At 38.9% G+C, this 22,168-nt stretch overlaps 1 protein-coding gene across 1 annotated transcript in view; it reads right to left on the bottom strand.

The window, feature by feature from the left end:
• LOC124120205 (F-box/WD repeat-containing protein 7-like) overlaps positions 1-22,168 on the bottom strand; it is a 67,926-nt gene that overhangs the window by 33,461 nt on the left and 12,297 nt on the right. Inside the window, exons 9-10 of the mRNA XM_046482972.2 lie at positions 10,885-11,009; positions 3,104-3,179 (exon numbers count right to left, since the gene is read on the bottom strand). Coding sequence (XP_046338928.2) covers positions 3,104-3,179; positions 10,885-11,009 — 201 coding nt within the window. The remainder of the gene's footprint in view (positions 1-3,103; positions 3,180-10,884; positions 11,010-22,168) is intronic.

Raw genomic sequence — 22,168 nt, 5'->3', positions numbered from 1 at the left:
CACTGATAATTATTTGTGTGTAAAAAGTTTCTATATCACTAATATTTATTATGTAAAGATATTGTCTGTATTACTGATAATTATTTATGTGTAAATATTGTCTGTATCAATGATAATTAATTATGTGTAGATATTGACTTTATAAATATTGTCTGTGTCAATGATAATTATTTTTGGCTACATATTATCTGTATCAATGATAAGTATTTATGTACAGATATTGTTTGCCCAATTTGTACATGAAATGATAGGTTTGTAATTTAAAAAAAACTGTTTTTGAAGCAGTGAATCTGCTACCCATGTAAATAACAAACACAAGCTACAGCAAGTCTACATAAAGCCAAATATTTGAGCAAGGGCAGGGCATTTACCTTGTCATTGTAGATTATGTCAAATTTGTAAAAATCCCCCCAAGCACTTAAATAAAGGGGCTTATAGTCACACATGCCTCCCGTCCCTCACTCAGGGCTGGAGAAGTACACAAGTGAAACACACATCTGATACTGTCACTGACAGCAACACATCGCACTGAAATATATCATCACAATGCTGCACTGGTGACTGCTTGGAAATAACTGAAATTGAACACATTTGGCTCTGAGTCAACAAGAGAAAAGTCTACATATTTAAAGGTGCATGACCAGATCTAGAGTCGCAAGTTTCACTTACATGACTTAAGAGTTGACTTTTTTGGGTGCGTTCACACAGGTTTAAATGTGAAAAATGGTGTGCACACTGTGTTAATTTGTGTGACTCATTAGTCAGGCCAAGTTTATAACATGCACTTCCATAAACACCAAAAATATATTGAAGTTAGCAATAATAACCTCACAAATTTAAAATCATACACAAGATGTTGATAGGAAATCAGTGACATCATTCACCACAATAATGCAAAACAGGTCACATTTTTTAAGTTCAGAGAAAAAATTGTAAACCAATAGTTATTGTGTTCTCCAATCTGATTGGTCAGCCTCCCTCATCGGTTATCATTTGATTCCCACAAATCCACATAAGCCCCTTACAGGCTTAGGAATCAATAAACAGTACTATTTCTCAAGACAAGTCTTAATGTCTCAAGAAAATTTTTCCCAGCCACAGTTTTATTTGGGAACCCTTGAGGATGTTTTCGGTTTTAACATGGATGATGCCATACTGGAAGAATTCCGGAATGATGATGGCAAGTATTTCATGACAATTGACGCCTCTATCAAGTCTATGTTTACATTAGGAAAATAATGCTCATTTTACAAACAATATCTTGATGATGTAACAACGTTAATCTGTAAACAAACTGTAAAAGAAATACATCTGCATATATATAAAAAAAATTTATTGCATTTTCTAAGATTACAGCCAATCAAATGCCATGGAATCACATGCAATTTATTTATCTCATTTTGTATCTGAGTTTTTCTTTATATGGGAGCATGACTTATTTGAAATTACATTTGTAGTAGAAATGTAATGCGTGATAACTGATATCAGAGAACATGGACTGGAGTGTTCACTGTCAAATCAAACAAAAACGTAAAAAAATGTCTGAAATAAACAAGTATTAACAGATCAGAGATCCTATTGTAATTCTGATCTTGCATGTTTTAGGCTGATAAGCACATACATAGAAACAGTTCACAAAAATTAAGGACTGATTTACAAGTATCTGTTTTATTGACGTGTTATATGATACAGCTAGAATATTACTGACTGTAATGTTGAACAACGTTCACTCACTCACTCTGAGATTCAGTTGTGACCGATTGTTACTGAACATTCAGGGATGGAATCCTCCCTTTACCTGCAGCCTAAGGGGTCACCAGTCAACTGGATTGATCCAGGCTTTTATTTTCACTTGTCACTAGACGGATAGACTAACATTTAGTCTCTGAAATCTTATATTACACAATATCCTTCTTGACTCTAAAAATAAAATAAAAATCCCTATGCTGTGGAATAGAGCTAGCTTGAGCTGGCTAGACTTGCTTTTGTATGCATTTCTAGATTATTTTTTTTCATAAAATAAATATATTCCACGGTTATGGTGCAGGACTACTAGACGGACAATATGGATCAACAATGTTGTGTTTAGATTCATGTCTGTACGTCTGGTGTATCTTGTATTTTTTTCTTCATCTAACTTGAATTAAAACATTTACACGCATAATCTTTAAATTACCATCATAGGGAGTCCCCAGCAACGACTGGTAAACCAGGATAAGTTAAACCATCTCACAAAATGTGTTTGAGACAAGTAGGCGGTGCAAAGAATTTGGGCAACCATATTTGGTTTGTAACAGGTGGAGAGGGTGTATGCATGATGTGCATGTGCAGGTCATGGTGATGAAATTGACAATTGATCCCGTAGACACACATGTTGCTCATAAGACTGTTAAGAGGTTGGTTTGACAAGTCAAGACCAGAATTCTCTGAAAGCCGTTTGATAGAAGTTACTTACAAACAAATAAACAAGTCAAAGATTGTCAAGCATGGCTGGATCATACATTCCCAGGCTCAAAAATTGGCCAAAATGTCATAAATTCCATGGAGAAAGAATATACAAATAAATCTCGAGCATTGTCAAAGGCTTGCATTGCCACTGGTCTGTCTGTACCTGTGCTAAAGGGCATCAGTTCGAAGGTAACACTTGTGACAAAGGTGAGAGTAGTTTTATTTGCCCAAGTAAGTCGTGAAATCGTCCAGTGATCAAATTCCAACTTGACAATTTTGACCAGTGTGCTGTTCTGCCAATTGGTACACAGTTCATATGTTGTGCGAAAACAACTGCCAACTCTAGACAGTAACATACAATGTCAACCATTGTTTGATGACGTCATTCAAATCGAGCGTGATGCCATTTCTTTCTCACATCTGCTTGAGCACACATACAAAGAAAACGCTAAGGAATATTACGATAATATTTGCATTTGGGAGATTTCCGATGTGTGAGTGTAAATGAGTATTCAACACCTGGAACTGGTAAACAACACCTAAAAACAATGTTTGCCGATGGGTACACATATATGGAGGTGTTATTGAATATTTGATACCTGGAACTTTTTTGAGTACTGTGAGTGTTCATGTTTATACATCTGCAATGACGTACCTGCCAGATTCCAGATGATGACAGCACTGTCGGAACACCCTGACGCTATCACTTCCTTGTTGTAGGCGAGGCAGTACTGCAATAAACATGATATGGTGAGGGAATATTGAGTGAGTTGGGTTCAACACCGCATTGTACAGTACGTCTTCATGCCACAGTGTGTCTGCTCCATCGGGAGGGAAGCTCAATGTGATGCACGTCTTTACCACTTTCATCAAACCAATGACAGAGTCACAAAGTTCTGACAAAGGATTAAATAAGGGCAAAATGGTAATAAAGCCCATGATTATAGGATCCTGGCATTCCTAAGGAATGCAACTCTACACAGCAAATTGCAGTGCTGAAGACAACTGTTCTGTCTGTGCCTACACAGAGTAGTATTAGGATGGCTTCATATCTCTACTGTACAGTTCCAACCTGGTCCTTACCTCTGCCATGGGCCAGGCAGATGTGAGAGGTCGTCACACTCAGATTGTCTAATCAAGCAAAATATATCATTTTCTTACATATTTATATATGTCAGGAAAGATTGAATACTTCACAGCGGAATATTCCAGCTATATGACGGCGGTCTGTAAATAATGGAATCTTTTTCGAATAAAATCCAGTGATTGACATCATTGCAATTGGGATACAATGACATGCATCAACCAAGTCAACGAGCCTGTTCACCCAATCCTATAATTTCAAAACTTAATTAAAACAAAAACAAAAGGTGACATGTCAAAATATGAACTCATCTGACAATTTCTCAACTATCCCCAAAAATATAAATTTTACAATTGCAAAAAATTAGCGAAAACCCCCAAATAATGATGATTTATTTGAAGTTGTACGGTAGTACAGGTGTCATGAGTGACAACACTAACAGCATTGAAGTAGCCTTGTTACCAGACACACAGACGGTCAATAGTCATTAGGCATAGAGCTTCATATATACTCCGCACCCTGGGGTTCATTAGAGCCATGGCTGTCAGTGTTGTCTGGACAAACTGCAAGTTTTGGACATTTTGCAATAATTTATCACATTATCTAGCTCCTGTAATTCTGTATGCTTTTATGCAGGATCCGTTGTGAGCTGATTCCGAGTGATGTTGACTGACAGAAACATATAACGGAAGTAAACATGAATATGGAATCAATTCACCAGGAACCACGTATTTTGGAGCAAGGTGTATTCAACTTGTAAATGTTGGAATTAAAAAAAGTTAGTGTGTCTTATCTCGATTTGAAATAAAGTAGCATAACTGAATCCTGAATAGGTTGTTTTGGTACTCAAAGTTTGTTTGTTTGTTGTTTAATGCTGCACTTAGCAATATTTCAGTTATCTGATGTACACCTGTACATAAGTGAATCAAGAACAGAATATCTATGCCGTCAGGTCAGGGTATGACGCACTCACAACCAAGTCACCGAACCTAATCACCCAATCAAATAAATGCCTCTTACAACCAGCATGCATTGCTGGGTACCATTTCTTACTGTTTAATTCTTCAATCAGGTACTGGCGCTATGGTCTAGTGGATAGAGTGTCTGCGGAAGGTCCATGGTTCAATTCCCTGGTCGCATCATACCAAAAGATTGTTGTTTCCCTTGCTGGTGCAAGGGTTAAAACAAGACTGGTCAGCTTGGAGTCATAACACTGTGTCTGACAGCAGCATGGTATTCAAGTGGGTTAGCACTTTGAAACCAGCAGTAGTCTGGACTAGTACAAGAAAACATGCACACATGTGAAACTCCATTTCACCTCACCTCTTCAGTCAGGTGAGCTAATATCAAGTAGAACTAGTAAAGTACAAACCACCTCTCAAGAGTAAACAATGCACCAGCCAAGGAACCCACAAACATCTATATCTGTTAATGTGATCACTCCTGTGCTTGGAACATCATAACTCTGTCTAATGAGGAACCTGCTTCCCTTCATTAAAAATGCCATGTTTTTGAAAACGCTCTTTATTGTCTGCATGACATTGTATCGGATGCTGACTAGACAAGTGGAAGACAATTAATTGTATGTTCAGGGACAGTTTAAAAAACAGTAATATTTCATTTTCTGTTTATTTTTAACAGTAATAAAAGTGAAAACTAATTATGTTCAAGATAATAACTGATGTTGATCTGGGAGTTTAGATTTACTTTCTTTAGCATTAAATGAAACAATATTTACAATTTTGAAAAAATGTAAATAATTGAATGAGTATGCAGCATATATTTTTAAAGGATATACAAAACATAAACTAATGGGTGTAGAAAGTGATCGTATCTTGCACCTTGCAAGTTTCATGCTGAATGAATAGATAAGGCTTGAGACAGGTGGAAGAGATTGATTCAGGATAGGTTTTAGAAGTTTGCCATCCATCACCCCTCCAGTGTGGGAGGCAGGAAACAGATACAGCAATATTATATGTGAAACCATCCTCAGCACCCAGGGGTGTATTCACCCCCTGGTTCCAATAACACCCTTGGGCATCTGCAGCAATATCACAGAGGGGCATAAGGTTGTCTGGAGAGGAGCTAGTTTATAGTTGGCTTCACATATTGTACCCATGTGGGATATGAAACCCAGATAACAAGGAAATCACTACCACTTTGGTAAAACAAATTTGGTGATGGTACATTAAGTTCATAGCTGGAATATTGCTGAGTGCGGCATTAAACAACAAACCAACCAACCAACTGAGTTCATCATCAGGGTAAATCTGGGATTCAAACCCCATCAGGTCATCATTGGGGGAAATTGGCATGTGAATTTTCACCTTCATTGGCCTAGTGGTTTCTGAGGAGATTCTTATAACGCAAAAAAGGTATTTTAAGAATATTTAGGACAAAAGGTGCAAAGATCAAATAAAGGTTAAAACTCAAAATATTGCAAAACGGAATGTATATATTTACTATTATTTACACATGTACCAAATATCATTACATTTAAACTTAAACAGTTGATAATAATGGCCACAAGGCATTTTCGGTCAGGTGAGCTTAAAATGTACAATGGAAAATCTATAAAAAAAACCTCTCACGTTCTTCTCAGCCAGAATAATCAATGCAGATAATAAAGATAATGTACTGCCATTCCATGATGAACCTAACTACCTGGTTGTAAACTTGCACACAATGTCCTCCTTGTGCGTACATATCTGTTCTGATTATCAGTTTAATCATGTCTCCGGGATCACACGGCTGCTTGATATACACCCCAGTCTGAGACAACAGCTGTCAATTAGAAATAGACGCTACCCTAATGAGGATGAAATATGAGGTCTATTTCAGAGATAGGTTGGGTAGGTTTTTCTCACAATGGCCAATTAGTAGGGGAAAATTGTAATTTGAGAAGGGTTCAAAAATTACAAATTTACAAAAAAGCTTTGACGTTTAGAAAATTTCATAGTTTTGTTTACTAAAACGAAATCTTCTTGAATCAATGTCTTCACAGATAATAATAAGTCATTTTATTTTTTGCCCATTTTAACACATGTTGTTAATATAAGATCCTAAAAAGGAGCATATAAGATCCCAAACTGGAAGATTTTGCATTTTTTCGAAAAGAAGTCAAAATAACATAATCTGATATTCGTATTCTGTAATTGAGATGACAAGATGATTAGTGTGTTGAACCACATGGTACATGTACATAGTAAAATATTCTTCATTTTTAAATACAGTAACATAAAAATGCAAAGGTTAAATAGCTACATTTTGTTGAAAATGCTAATTTTCTGTTTAGAACTCCATCAAACAAGAAGATCAATTGTTTATTTTATAACAATTGGTATACTAATCATGTTTATCATTATAATCATTATGAAAGGGTATTGTGACTTCATAAAACCAAACTCACACTAATGTTGTTTGTTTGTTTCTTTGTTTGTTGTTTAATGCCACACAGCTATATGATGGCAGTCTGTAAATAATCAAGTCTGGCCCAGACAATCCAGTGATTGACATCATGAGCATCGATCTATGCATTTGGGATACGATGACATTCATCAACCAAGTCAGCAACTCTGACCGATCCCGTTAGTCGCCTCTTATGACTATCATAGTTGCCTCTTATGACAAGCATAGTCAACTTTTACAGCAAGCATGGGTTGCCAAAGACCTATTCTATCCCCAGATCTTCACTGGTCTGAAACTTATGTACAGGTTTTGCAAACAGAATAACTTGTGGTGGTTCAAATACAGATACAATACAAATACATTTGAGTAGCTGAATATTCCTAATTTCATTTAACATGACATTGAATAGTGCGATGGTTCAGCAGGAAAAATAAAAAAGGTTAAAATGTAGGATATTTCAAAATTACAACCTAAAAGATTAATGACAATGATTCCATATTGACTTCCTGCACTGTACAGTTTTCTGTCTCAATCCATCCACAATAAGTGGCAGTTACAAATAAATTGGAATTTTATACGCTTATTTCTGGGTTTGAGTTTTTTGTTTCGTCAGTCGATCTATAAAACGAAAACTAATGAGGTGTATGTTTTACTATGGATTTCAGAAAATTAGAAGACACTTCAAAAGTATTCCAACTGCAGGGTTCCCATTCAGAATGTCAAGAAGTCAATGAAGGGGGGCTTGTCATACATTAATGTTGATAATCAAAGATTTAGGGGTTAACCCCTTTGTATCTAACAATAAATAATACTGTACCCAACATATTTTAAGACCAATTGCACTTTACATTTAAGAGTTAATCCTTTATGCATTCCGTTGATGAACATCTTGGAAAGAGGTTAACCTTTTGGACTCAATCTTAGTCAAAGTCAAATATCATTTCTCCTCATCACACTTTGCCATGGTCATGGTGTTATGAGACATTCCTGTCATCTGTTGAATGATCATAAACATCTCGCTGACAAAGTTCATTATTCTTCATGAGAATGACTTCAGGATAGCATAGGTGTCAAAACTGTTTTCAATCTAACAAATCTTATATATTATTGGATAGTTTTCTGCAGCAAATTCATCACATAGCAAACTGACATTATCAGCTACTTCACACAGTGAGATATCTCTGGGAATAGCTCGCCCCTGCTTTCATATACATTCAGTCGATCAAGCTGGTCCTGAGACAACTGGGAAAAAATATTAAACATGAGAAAATATGGCGTCTGTGTTATCTAGCAATGACACCTGGATGTCTTGAAGCAGCTGAGGTAGATAGCCTCCAGTATCACACAATCACTTCTGACATGGGCATTAATCTGGGGGAATTATGTGATGGCGGTGAGTAGGGGGAGAGGCAGGGTGGAGGGAGTAGGATGAGGGTGGACAGAATAGGAAGACAGGAGGGGAGAAGTAGTTGAAGCAGGGGGAAAAGAGCATGGATGAGGGTGAACAGAATGGGAAGACAGGAGGGGAGAAGTAGTTGAAGCAGGGGGAAAAGAGCATGGATGAGGGTGGAAATAATAGGAAGACAGGAGGGGAGAAGTAGTTGAAGCAGGGGGAAAAGAGCATGGACGAGGGTGGAAATAATAGGAAGACAGGAGGGAAGAAGTAGTTGAAGCAGGGGGAAAAGAGCATGGACGAGGGTGGAAATAATAGGAAGACAGGAGGGGAGAAGTAGTTGAAGCAGGGGAAAAGAGCATGGACGAGGGGGGACAGAATAGGAAGACAGGAGGGGAGAAGTAGTTGAAGCAGGGGGAAAAGAGCATGGACGAGGGTGGAAATAATAGGAAGACAGGAGGGAAGAAGTAGTTGAAGCAGGGGGAAAAGAGCATGGACGAGGGTGGAAATAATAGGAAGACAGGAGGGGAGAAGTAGTTGAAGCAGGGGAAAAGAGCATGGATGAGGGTGGAAATAATAGGAAGACAGGAGGGGAGAAGTAGTTGAAGCAGGGGGAAAAGAGCATGGACGAGGGTGGAAATAATTGGAAGACAGGAGGGGAGAAGTAGTTGAAGCAGGGGGAAAAGAGCATGGACAAGGGTAGACTGAATAGGAAGACAGGAGGGGAGAAGTAGTTGAAGCAGGGGGAAAAGAGCATGGACGAGGGTGGACAGAATGGGAAGACAGGAGGGGAGAAGTAGTTGAAGCAGGGGAAAAGAGCATGGACAAGGGTGGACAGAATGGGAAGACAGGAGGGGAGAAGTAGTTGAAGCAGGGGAAAAGAGCATGGACGAGGGTGGAAATAATAGGAAGACAGGAGGGGAGAAGTAGTTGAAGCAGGGGGAAAAGAGCATGGACAAGGGTGGACAGAATGGGAAGACAGGAGGGGAGAAGTAGTTGAAGCAGGGGAAAAGAGCATGGACGAGGGTGGAAATAATAGGAAGACAGGAGGGAAGAAGTAGTTGAAGCAGGGGGAAAAGAGCATGGACGAGGGTGGAAATAATAGGAAGACAGGAGGGGAGAAGTAGTTGAAGCAGGGGAAAAGAGCATGGATGAGGGTGGAAATAATAGGAAGACAGGAGGGGAGAAGTAGTTGAAGCAGGGGGAAAAGAGCATGGACAAGGGTGAACAGAATGGGAAGACAGGAGGGGAGAAGTAGTTGAAGCAGGGGAAAAGAGCATGGACAAGGGTGGAAATAATAGGAAGACAGGAGGGGAGAAGTAGTTGAAGCAGGGGGAAAAGAGCATGGACGAGGGTGGAAATAATAGGAAGACAGGAGGGGAGAAGTAGTTGAAGCAGGGGGAAAAGAGCATGGATGAGGGTGGAAATAATAGGAAGACAGGAGGGGAGAAGTAGTTGAAGCAGGGGAAAAGAGCATGGACGAGGGTGGAAATAATAGGAAGACAGGAGGGAGAAGTAGTTGAAGCAGGGGGAAAAGAGCATGGACGAGGGTGGAAATAATAGGAAGACAGGAGGGGAGAAGTAGTTGAAGCAGGGGGAAAAGAGCATGGACGAGGGTGGAAATAATAGGAAGACAGGAGGGAAGAAGTAGTTGAAGCAGGGGGAAAAGAGCATGGACGAGGGTGGAAATAATAGGAAGACAGGAGGGAAGAAGTAGTTGAAGCAGGGGGAAAAGAGCATGGACGAGGGTGGACAGAATGGGAAGACAGGAGGGGAGAAGTAGTTGAAGCAGGGGGAAAAGAGCATGGACGAGGGTGGACAGAATGGGAAGACAGGAGGGGAGAAGTAGTTGAAGCAGGGGGAAAAGAGCATGGACGAGGGTGGACAGAATGGGAAGACAGGAGGGAAGAAGTAGTTGAAGCAGGGGGAAAAGAGCATGGACGAGGGTGGACAGAATGGGAAGACAGGAGGGAAGAAGTAGTTGAAGCAGGGGGAAAAGAGCATGGACGAGGGTGGACAGAATGGGAAGACAGGAGGGAAGAAGTAGTTGAAGCAGGGGGAAAAGAACATGGACGAAGGTGGACAAAATGGGAAGACAGGAGGGGAGAAGTAGTTGAAGCAGGGGGAAAAGAGCATGGACAAGGGTGGAGAGAATTGGAAGACAGGAGGGAAGAAGTAGTTGAAGCAAGGTGCAGGGAGTAAGGATGGGGGTTGAGAGAATGGGAGGACAGGAAGGGAGAGGAAGTGGAAACAGGGGGAAAGGAGCATGGATGAGGGTGGAGAGAATGGGAAGACAGGAGGGGAGAAGTAGTTGAAGCAAGGTGGAGGGAGTAAGGATGGGGATGGAGAGAATGAAGATAGGTAGGGAGAGGAAGTGGAAGCAGGATGGAGGGAGTAAGGATGGGGGTGGAGAGAATGTGAGGACAGGAAGGGAGAGGAGGTGGAAGCAGGGTGGAACAAAAAGGAAGGGTCCTGTTCACTCACTCACAATAACCCAGATCACTCACTCAGTCCACTACTGACTAGCTTGTGAGACATCAGCATTACTTACAACTTCTCCATCATGTCCGGACAGGATGTGTGTACATTTCCCACTGGACATGCTCCAGATCCGGAGATCCTTGTCTGCACTCCCACTCACAATCTTCTCACTGTCAAACTGACAGCAACTGATCACTGAAACATAACACATGCCATGAAACATTGCAATCAATTGCTCGTCTCCACTGCCTTCAGTCAAGGCACCTGACTGGAAACCGACGCTACCAATCTACTGATGAACTCCAGTTTCAATTACGTTATCTGTACTTACATGCAATTGTCTATATAAAATCCATCCATCACAATCACTGTTTTGATTTATTCCTATCCAGGACTTATTCTTAATGTGTAATCTGCAACTCATTATCAATGAGTGAGTGAATTAGGATTTATTGCCCCTTTGAACAGCATTTTAATAATAATTCTGTGTCAGCTCAATGTGGGAAGAATACCAAAATTCAAAGATATGATCACATATTTGAATCTATTTCATCTTACTCTGAAGGATGAGGTGTGATAATACACTGGAAATGTCAAACGGGAAATTTGAAATATTGGTGTGAAAATTATTGGAATCAAAGGCAATTGAAAACTTATTTTTAACACTTGTTAGTTCAGGACTTCAGGCATGATCAAGTTCAAAGGTATGACAGAAATGAGTCATAATGGCCAATTTTTTAGACTTCCAACTATGCACAAGACTGTGATGCAAGACAAATTGATTTGCAATTGTTTGTTTTAAAGGCTTGCTCATGTTTACACACTTTAACCTTAACCTTAGACTAACATCTAGTCTCTGAAATGAACATATTGTACAGAAAAAACAGCTGTTCAATTATCTTAATAAAAGTATAAGAAAAGGAGCCCAGAGACTCTATTCATTTTCACTGCAGTAATCTAGACTTGCCAAACAGTACAGACTTGCATGGGCTGTATTTGATATATTTGTATCAGGGTCTGTAAGACAGACTACCTTAACCTATGCATTTAGTATTATTTAGTATTATCACAAGTGCAAAGTATGCAAGTGTTTAATTAACAAAGTCTAGTTCTCATTTGAGAACTTTCACAACGACTTTTAAAAGTTTTGCTCATATCTTAATGTATGCAGTTTGAGTGGGTCAAAGAAGGCTTTTCATATCTTGTAATCATGCATTATTCCCATGGTGCTCCAGTAATTCCTCAAAAACATATTTACATATTGCAAAAAGCAATTCAAATGTCATTTGTTTTCATTAAGTTCAAAATAAGTATTTGAAATGTTAGATGTACTCAAATGACAAAAATGAAAGATTGTTTGGCAATAGTGACAATTTCACTAGTCTTCTCTCATTTCAATACAAACATGACAGGTATTTTCACAGTTCAATAATTTCAGTCAATGATAAAATACCCTTAAGGGGCCCTTGTCATAACTGATAAATATTGTGTCAGGTGAGGTGAGGTGAGGTGAGGTGAGGTGAGGTGAGGTGAGGTGAGGTGAAATAGTGTTTAAGGTGACAAGAGTATTGCACTTATATTGTGATGTGCCTGCACGTGTGTGTGTGCCTCTGTGTACGTGTACTTATACTAGTCTGGACTATTGCTCACCCACTGAGATACCATGCCAAAGTTTAACATGAATATCCCACTCAGACACATTATACTGACCAGTCATTGTATTAGCCCTCAAAGCCTAGGGTGCATGTGGCAAGTTTGTAAAATAGCTACCTATTTATATATATTCATGGTACAATTTTTTTCTATTTCTTTGTGATGTTTTCTACAACATAAGATCTGATACTGAAAATCATGAAAGACATTTTACTGTAGCTACCCTGGTTCATAAATGTGTTTATCATTACTCTTCATAAAAGCTGATTTGCCATCACCATGTTGTACAAACCAATACAATCAGCTGAAGATCAGTGAGTGTGAGTGTGTTTGGTTTTACACCGCTTTTAACAGTATTCCAGTTATATCACGGTGTGTCAGCTTAATGTGGGAGGAAAGCCCAAAGTGATGCAGGTCTCAGATATTTACCACTTCGGTGAAACCCACGAGCACGGGTATGGTGCTGACAAACCTAGAAACATAATCGGGGCGAACCGGGATTCGAACCCACAATCATAGGTTGTCCAAGGGATGTAACTCTGCACAGCAAATCGCGTGCCTTAGACGACTGGGCCACCCGTGCCCCCAGCTGGAGATCAGATGGGCATCATGATATCATAGCAATATCATACCATCCTGCTTATCACAAGATGGTGATAACAGTCACAAGATACATCTAATCCCAGCACAGCCCTCGAATATCAAATGGTCGGTACCTAACTGTCAGACCCAAATATTTTAACCTGAGGAAATCTTTGTAATTTGTGAATGTGTAATAAGTGATCAAAACATAGAGAAAAGGTTGAAAACACATAACTCATAGTATTACCCTGATGTTCAACACCATGTAACAAAAGTCCCAATGAAGCATGTGCAGTGTAATATCTAGCCCGGCGTACTGTATAGTTTTCAGTCAATTAGTTTACAAATCTGGGAGAGGTGAGCTACACTCCCTCCTAAGTTTTTGTCAACCACTATCATGTCCGTTCAAGTGTATAACATGAACACATACAAATGTCCATTTTTTGTTAATAATTGTTGAAATGCTGACATTTAAAAAAATATTTGAGTCCCTGAGTTATAATAACTGTCTAAAAGGGCTGTAAAGTAGCACAGCTTGTCATGTTTTTGTTGCATCTGGTTGTGGAAAAAGTTAATGTTATCTGTGGGAGTCTTGAAAAACAACCACTTCATAACAAGGCTGGAATGTGCAGAAAACGTTGTAGTGAGCAAAGGCGAATGTCATTATATTTCCTCAGTATCTTAGAGGGCACAGTAGCCTCAGATACCAGGATTTTTGAAGAATTGTTGTACCTCAGCCATGCCAATGCCACTCTTGCTGATTATGATTTTTGGTCTGTAGAAATCACATCCATGTTTATGTTTCACCAAAGTGATAGATGTCTATGACTTGAGTCACAATGGAGTCATTAAGTGAGTAAGGTTTCGGCGATATTCTTATCCGTATCATAGCATGGAACATAAGGAAAGGGCTTCATTCATTGTGATCATATGGTGAACCAAGGAAACAATAAAATGACTATTGGCAAAAACAAGTCATAAACAGAAACAACTTAACAGCAATAGAAACATTTTCAGTCCTAAGTCCTTATAATGATAACAAATAGCAAAACCCTAAAAATGGCATATTTCTACTAGTCCTTATGATACCTTAACTGTTGGGCAGTTTGGCAAGGACTACTGGACTAGTGCCAATTTCTAACCTTGAACTTCACAAACCACTAACACAGACCACTAACACAGGCCACTAACACAGGCCACTAACATAGACCACTCAGACAGACGACTATTACACAGGCCACTAACATGCTACTAACATGCCACTAACATGCCATAAAAAAGAGAGACCACAATTACACAGGCCACTAACATAGACCACTAACACAGACCACTAACAAAGGCCACTAACACTGACCACTAACACATACCACTCACACATACCATGAACAGATACCACTAACAGGCCATGACCACAGACGACTAACACAGGCCACTAACACAGACCACTAACACAGATTACTATTACACAGGCCACTAACGGGCCACTAACGGGCCACTAACACAGACCATTATTACACAGGCAACTAACAGGCCACTAACACAGACCATTATTACACAGGCCACTAACGTAGACCACTAACACAGACCACTTTTACACAGGCCACTAACACAGACCACGGTTACACAGGCCACTAATGTAGACCACTAACACAGACCACTATTACACAGGCTACTAACATAGACAACTAACAGGCCACTATCATAGACCACTATTACACAGGCTACTAACATGCCACTAACACAGACCATGATTACACAGGCTACTAACATAGACCACTAACACAGACCACTAACACATACCATGAACACATACTATGAACAAATACCACTAACAGGCCGTGACCACAGACCACTAACACAGATTACTATTACACAGGCCACTAACACAGATTACTATTACACAGGCCACTAACGGGCCACTAAAACAGACCATTATTACACAGGCAACTAACAGACCACTTACACAGACCATGATTACACAGGCCACTAACATAGACCACTAACATAGACCACTAACACAGACCACTAACACAGACCACTAACACATACCATGAACACATACCATGAACACATACTATGAACACATACCACTAACAGGCCGTGACCACAGACCACTAACACAGATTACTATTACACAGGCCACTAACGGAGCCCACTAACACAGAACACTAACGCAGAACAATAACACAGATTACTAATACACAGGCCACTAACACAAGCCACTAACACATGCTACTAACACAAGACATGAACAAGGACCACTAACAAAGACCACTAACGCAGAACACTAAGACACAGTCCACTAACAAAGACCACAAACACAAGCCACGAACACAGACCACTAACACAGAACACAAGTCATCAACAGAAACAACTAAAACAAACTCCCATTCACAGAAGTCATCAAACACAGGTCAATAACACAAGCCACTAACACAGGCCACTAACACAAAAAAGAGCCATAAACAGAAACAACTAACACAAGCTCCAACTCACAGACATCACCAAACACAGGCCATTAAAACAATCCACAAACACAGACCACAAACACAGGTCCTTTACGCAGGCCTCTATCACATACCACTAACATAGACCACTAAAACAGTCTACTAACACAGACCACTAACACATACCACTAACATAGACCACTAACACAGTCTACTAACTCAGTCCACTAACACACACCACTAACGCAGACCACTAACACATACCACTAACACAGTCTACTAACACAGATCACTAACACAGACCACTAACACAGACCACTAACGCAGACCACTAACACAGGCCACTAACGCAGACCACTACAGGCAACTAACACAAGCCATGAACAGAAACAACTAACATAAGCAAGCTCCCACTCACACAAGTCACCAACACAGGTCACTTGCAACCGTACACAATAAAAGGGTTCTCTTGCACATTAACAAAGAAGAGCGCATCTATCTATACACATCTTGGGGAAGCTCCTGCTGTGTGGAAGAAAGGTATATGACTTAACAGATGTGGATTATTGCTTGAAAAAACTCCCTTGTTGAGGCAAAAGCTTTTAAAGCCAGAGACAGATCTAAACGATGTTTTAAAACACTTCGTTTTTCTTGAAATGGAGATACCAGTAGGTTGGAATCAATTAAGTGAGGTGTTAAAAAATCAACAAGATTTTTTCATTGCCGACAGCTATATTTACCATAAATCAGGCTGAATGCTTCACATATTGAGTCAATTGCTGCCAATCAGCCAACGCGCTTCTGACAAAATCACCTGGCTTTATTTAAATTGAGAACATCCTCACTTTTTAGCTGCTCTTACATCTGCCATTAATTTTAAAAAAATCTGACATGATTCTCCTGCAGAGGAAACCGATTCCTTTTTTAAATCGACATCCAAAAGATTTAAGGAAAAGAGTCTGGTATATTTCTTTCAGAAGTGATTGCTGAAATCTATTTACTCAACTGCGATACTTGCTTTAAGGCACATATGATGTTTTGGGAATTTAGAGAAATGAACATTACTGCATATAAGAATGTTGTCAATAACATGACTGACAGCTATGTACAACAGTGACATACCAGGTTGAAATCAACATTAGTGTCAAGTCTTACGGAATGCTGCATTTTCAATGTATCACATTTTACTAACAACTGAATCGTTAACAAACTAGCTGTTCAAACCAAAATTTCCAACTGATAAGCATCAGAAATATTTTGCCAGATGTAAAAAATTAGCTTCAGCTTGTCAATAAATGATTGCTGTTAAACGTTTACATTTTCTGCTGATTGCTTTCACTTGTGAATACATCTGATGGATAACAGATGAATATTCTGTGTAGTTTGCTTCTGACAGTATGCAAGCATTTATCAGAGTCTGAAAGTTTCAATTTGAAAACAAAATAGAGATACAGTAAGAGATTTGTGTTTTTCTTTGACCTTCCGGTAAGTGTTTTCTGCATATTCTGACAGAGAAACCTCAACTGTCCTATGACCAGTTAGACCCGTTTTGTTCTGTGTTTTTTCTGAAATATTTTGAAATTACAGTTACTGTACATACGGACTGGGTTTTTTTAAACAGAGCAAATGTGTTCATTTAAGACATAAATGTTATGCCATGAAGATTGGGAACCAAAATTGTGGTAGTAGAGTAATGGCAGTTGTGGTGAATACAGTTAACTGCTAATTTACATTCGACATCTTCCTGAGGCAATGGCATTAACTGACTATAAAAATTCAGTTTTGACCCTTGCCAAACTAGGCTGGAATTTCCAGGCTTGATCGTAGTGACCAACAGTAACAATTTGAGTTATGCCCCTTCTATGTCTCTCCTGTTGACCAATCAGATTCCATCTCTCATATCATTTGCATTTGCTTCAAACAAAATGGAGGTGCCCAGTCAAGATGATCTGATAGATAATAAAGGTCGATATTGTAATAAAACAAGTCTTATCCCGGTAAGTGCATCAGATCATTTGAAATATTGAAGATTTGAAAAATATCTGTCGACGGACGTTTGGCTGTACACATGATTTGCAAATCCTGCAGTCGACCGAAAAAGGCACTTTGAAATCCATATTGTTTATGAACTGGATGTCTAGTTTGTAACGTGACTTTGATTGGACGATGTGTAGACTTGTTAGTCCAGCCAAAATGTAAGACTGCAATTCCAGCCTAGTTCGGCAAGGGTGGAAAATGGACTTTCATAGATAACACTGTTGCCTCAGGTAGATGAAGTTCAAAGGATTGTGCTAACTCATATAACGACACTTGGAACCTGTACGATCTTCCTTGGTAACCTGATCTATCTCATTTGAATGTGTGTTATTTTGAATTTCCTACATTTCATTTCAAGGAAGGTGCATCACATGTCAAGCAGTTAAAGTTAAGTTTCACCCCATACTATATCATGGAATTCGAAGTCTATAGTTTTAACATTACCGTAAAGGTGTTATTGTTTGCTAGTTTTTAATAGATCAAAGGTTGGGCTACTCGCATAAATTTCAGGACACATTTGACTTTTTGTTTTGTTTGTTGTTTGAAGCAGCACTCAGCAATAGTTCAGCTATATGATGGCGGTCTGTAAATAACCAAGTCTGGACCAGAGAATCAAGTGATTGACATCATGAGCATGATCAACGCAATTGGGATACAATGACGTGCATCAACCAAGTCAGTCACCAAGACCTTTTCTTTCCTGGATCTACATGGGTCTGATGCATTTGAAGCCAGGGGTCAACAATCGCATTATTGTGGTGTCGCGTTAACTTCATGATCTACAGTATTCAAATTTCCTAACAAGAGTCAAGTTTGCTCATCATTTAGGGGCTAATTATTTCTCCCTTCTAATGAAAATGAGCAAAAGTAAAATAAGTTGCTTTCATGTAACAGGGTGTTGATGATGATTGGTTCTCAGCAATAACTGGTTGCGAGAGAGTGCACATTCAAATTTTGAAAAAAATTGTTACATCTGCATGTGTTAAAATTAACGCAAAACACGCAGACCCACATCTATCAAAGAGATGCCAGGCTTAGCAGTCACTGAAAAGACACACTTTATTCAAATTGTATGATGTTTATGATAGCTGTTGCAATCACCCGAATTACATACAGACAGTATCCCAGTTTCACACATGGCACATCATAGAGCCCGAGACAGGGCATCAGATTGTGCAGCACAGCTTTAGCCCTCTTCACATCACTGTGTCGTGAGTTCATAGAATACCCTTAGCTCCACACAGGGATATTGAAGTCATCACTGTGTAACAAATGTGTCACATGCTGCCGTCCTTGTCAATATAGAAGGGTTCTTGCCTGTAGTTGCATTGCATCACATTTATGATGTGTGGTGAGGTGAAATGAGGTTTAACGTCGCGTCCAAGATTATTGCACTTATATAGCGACGTGCATGTACGTGTATGTGTTTGTGTGGCTGCTTGTACTAGTCCGGACTGATGCCAATTTATAGTGCTAGCTCACTGAGATACCATGCCGCAGTTTAGCATGAATACCCCACTCAGACACAGTATACTGACTCCGAGCCGACCAGTCCTTGTTTTAGCCCCTTAATGCCGAGCGCCAGACAGGGTAACAACAAGTACCATCTTTTTACGTCTTTTGGTATGACGCGGTTGGGGATCGAACCCCGGACCTTCCGCTCTCCGGGCGGACGCTCTACCACTAGACCACGGAGGCGGTTTTATGATGTGTAAAGACTAGGGCATGGATGGGTCTGGATTTGTGGACTCCAGTACCTGTGAAGATCAGGGGTAGAATAGGTCCTCAGCAACCCATGTTTGCCATAAAAAGCAATTATGCTTGTTGTAAGAGGCCACTAACGGTATCGTGTGGTCAGGCTCGTTGACTTGGTTGATGCATGTCATACATATATTCCTATTGCGTGGATCGATGCTTATGATGTCAATGACTGGATTATCTGATCTAGACTCGATTATTTACAGACCTCTGTCAAATAGCTGGAATATTGCTGAGGGCTGCGTTAAACAACAAACAAACAAACCTGCTAATCGATATGATGGCTATAAGAAAAAGACAAATTGTGCTTTTATTTTTCAACCCATTACGGGTCACATCAGAACAACCTTTCATCTGAGAAAACAGAGCATCGCTTACCAGATATGGAAAGTGACAATCGGAATGTGTTTTCTAATCATGCAACTTTCAAAAGGTTAACGTGGGGTATTCCAAATGATAGTTACTGGCTGTACGACTGCATGATACCGCCAAAATCTCTAGCTTCATTAGGATAAACATTGAAATGAAGGGAAGTACTACAAATCTCGGGCATCTATTAGACATTCCCGAGTGTTCTTTAGTTCAGGAATCAAATTTTGAAACAAGAATTTGTCAAAAACGTTTTCAAAATGTAGTCTAGAATGAAAGTCACTAGTTCGAAATTATGGCTGTTTTACTCGAGAAAGCTGCTCTCTGATTTGCTAATGTTGACTGTTGACTTCTTGTTAGTCATTTCATTGGTTGGTCAAAGGTCTTGAAAGGTCTTTCTGATGTCACCTGTAATGGGATGTGTTCCGATCTTTGTTTAGCGGTAGCTACAACTGAGATCTGATATTAATGTGATTGTTCAAGTTTTCAACAATAAAAATCACACAAGACTGAAATTGTTTAACGACATTTCATAAACATTATTTAAAGATGGTGTGTTGGACTGATCCATTAACTGTTGTAGCAGACAGTGTGCTGTAAATCCAAGCTGTTGTTTGATTGGTTAACTTACTCAACAGCCATCCAATAAAATTGCAAACATGTTTGGAACTGACAGCAATCTCAGGAATGTTGTAATTGTCAACAATAAAGTCAAACATTTTTTCTATAGATGTCAATGTCTAGTTTGATTATCGGCACAATTAACCTTTATATAATTAATTACCACATTACACTTACTGAAGTAAAGAGAAACAAGTTATTTCTTGCTGCGATAGTGTCCAACATAGTCAGGAATACTGTAAGTTTAAACAATCATAAAATGTTATATCATTAGGAAACATTTAACTGTAATCTCCAAAATAAACAAACACAACCTTTATTGATTTCAGTAAATTTAATGCAAACAATGTTATTTCTATTATCCTATTATACAGATTTCAGACTGAAAGAAAAGATAAAACTTTGGAATCAGATCTGAAACCTTTCAAGAAACCGAATTAAATGTAATTTCTGAAAGGATTCTTTGAATGTACATCAATACTGTGATTTATCTAGTCTCAGTGGACAATATATGTTTACAAAGGAATTCCTTTTGTGAGAGGAGATACCAATTCCAGAATAACATTTGAAACAGTGCTTGTTTTGAAAAAACAGAACTGAAGGGTCATCATTTTTTTTATTTAATGCTTTCCAATGTACATAGAACATGCTCTCCAATGTGCATAGAACATGCTCTCCAATGTGAATAGAACATGCTTTCAATTGTTCATAAAACATGCTCTCCAATGTGAATAGAACATGCTCTCCAATGTGCATAGAACATGCTCTCCAATGTGAATAGAACATACTCTCCAATGTACATAGAACATGCTCTCCAATGTGCATAGAACATGCTCTTCAATGTGCATAGAACATGCTCTCCAATGTGAATAGAAAATGCTTTCCAATGTGCATAAAACATGTTCTCCAATGTGAATAGAACATGTTCTCCATTGTGCTTTGAACATGCTCTCCAATGTACATAGAGCATGCTCTCAAATGTGCATAGAACATTCTCTCCAATGTGCATAGAATATGCTCTCCAATGTGCATAGAACATTCTCTCCAATGTGCAAAGAATATGCTCTCCAATGTGCATAGAACATTCTCTCCAATGTGCATAGAACATGCTCTCCAATGTGCATAGAACATTCTCTCCAATGTGCAAAGAATATGCTCTCCAATGTGCATAGAACATTCCCTCCAATGTGCATAGAACATTCTCTCAAATGTGCATAGAACATTCTCTCCAATGTGCATAGAACGTTCTCTCCAATGTGCATAGAACATTCCCTCCAATGTGCATAGAACATGCTCTCCGATGTGCATAGAACATGCTCTCCAAGACTGACATTTAGAATAGATTATTTGCCAACCTCCTTTCTACCCCATTTGATTTTGGTGAAAACAAAGTGCCTTTATCTTATATTATACGGTTAATGAACTCAAATCCAAATAAATCAGTGTCATCACTATTATCATTAAAGAATCACAAACACTCAATTCAAAAATTTCTTTCTAAAAGACTGATTGTAACCCGACAATAGTTCAAAGAAGATTTTGTCAGTTGAAATCAACAATATTTGAAATATGTACACAATGAAAAACTGAAGGCCTCAGTGAGATAGAGTTGCCGATATTGATAATGACAAGCAACCTGTTTTATCCAAGCAGAAATCAAAAACATCATCCCATGTGAATTAATTCATCTGTCAAACCAAATTTATCAGAAAATGAATGAAATTTACAAGTCATAATGAAGGGGACAACTGATATTGACAATGTGTCATAGTTGTGGTACTTCCCATCTCGAAATAATAGGAATTCTTTGTGTGTACTCTAAACCGCTAACAAAATTTGTCAATTTTTCTCATGCAAGTCCAAATTTTATAATCTTTACAGCACACT

This window comes from Haliotis rufescens, unplaced genomic scaffold, assembly GCF_023055435.1.
Source record: "Haliotis rufescens isolate VD_foot unplaced genomic scaffold, xgHalRufe1.0.p SCAF_3, whole genome shotgun sequence".
Taxonomy (NCBI): Eukaryota; Metazoa; Mollusca; class Gastropoda; order Lepetellida; family Haliotidae; genus Haliotis; species Haliotis rufescens.
This window is presented reverse-complemented; position numbering and strand designations above follow the sequence as displayed.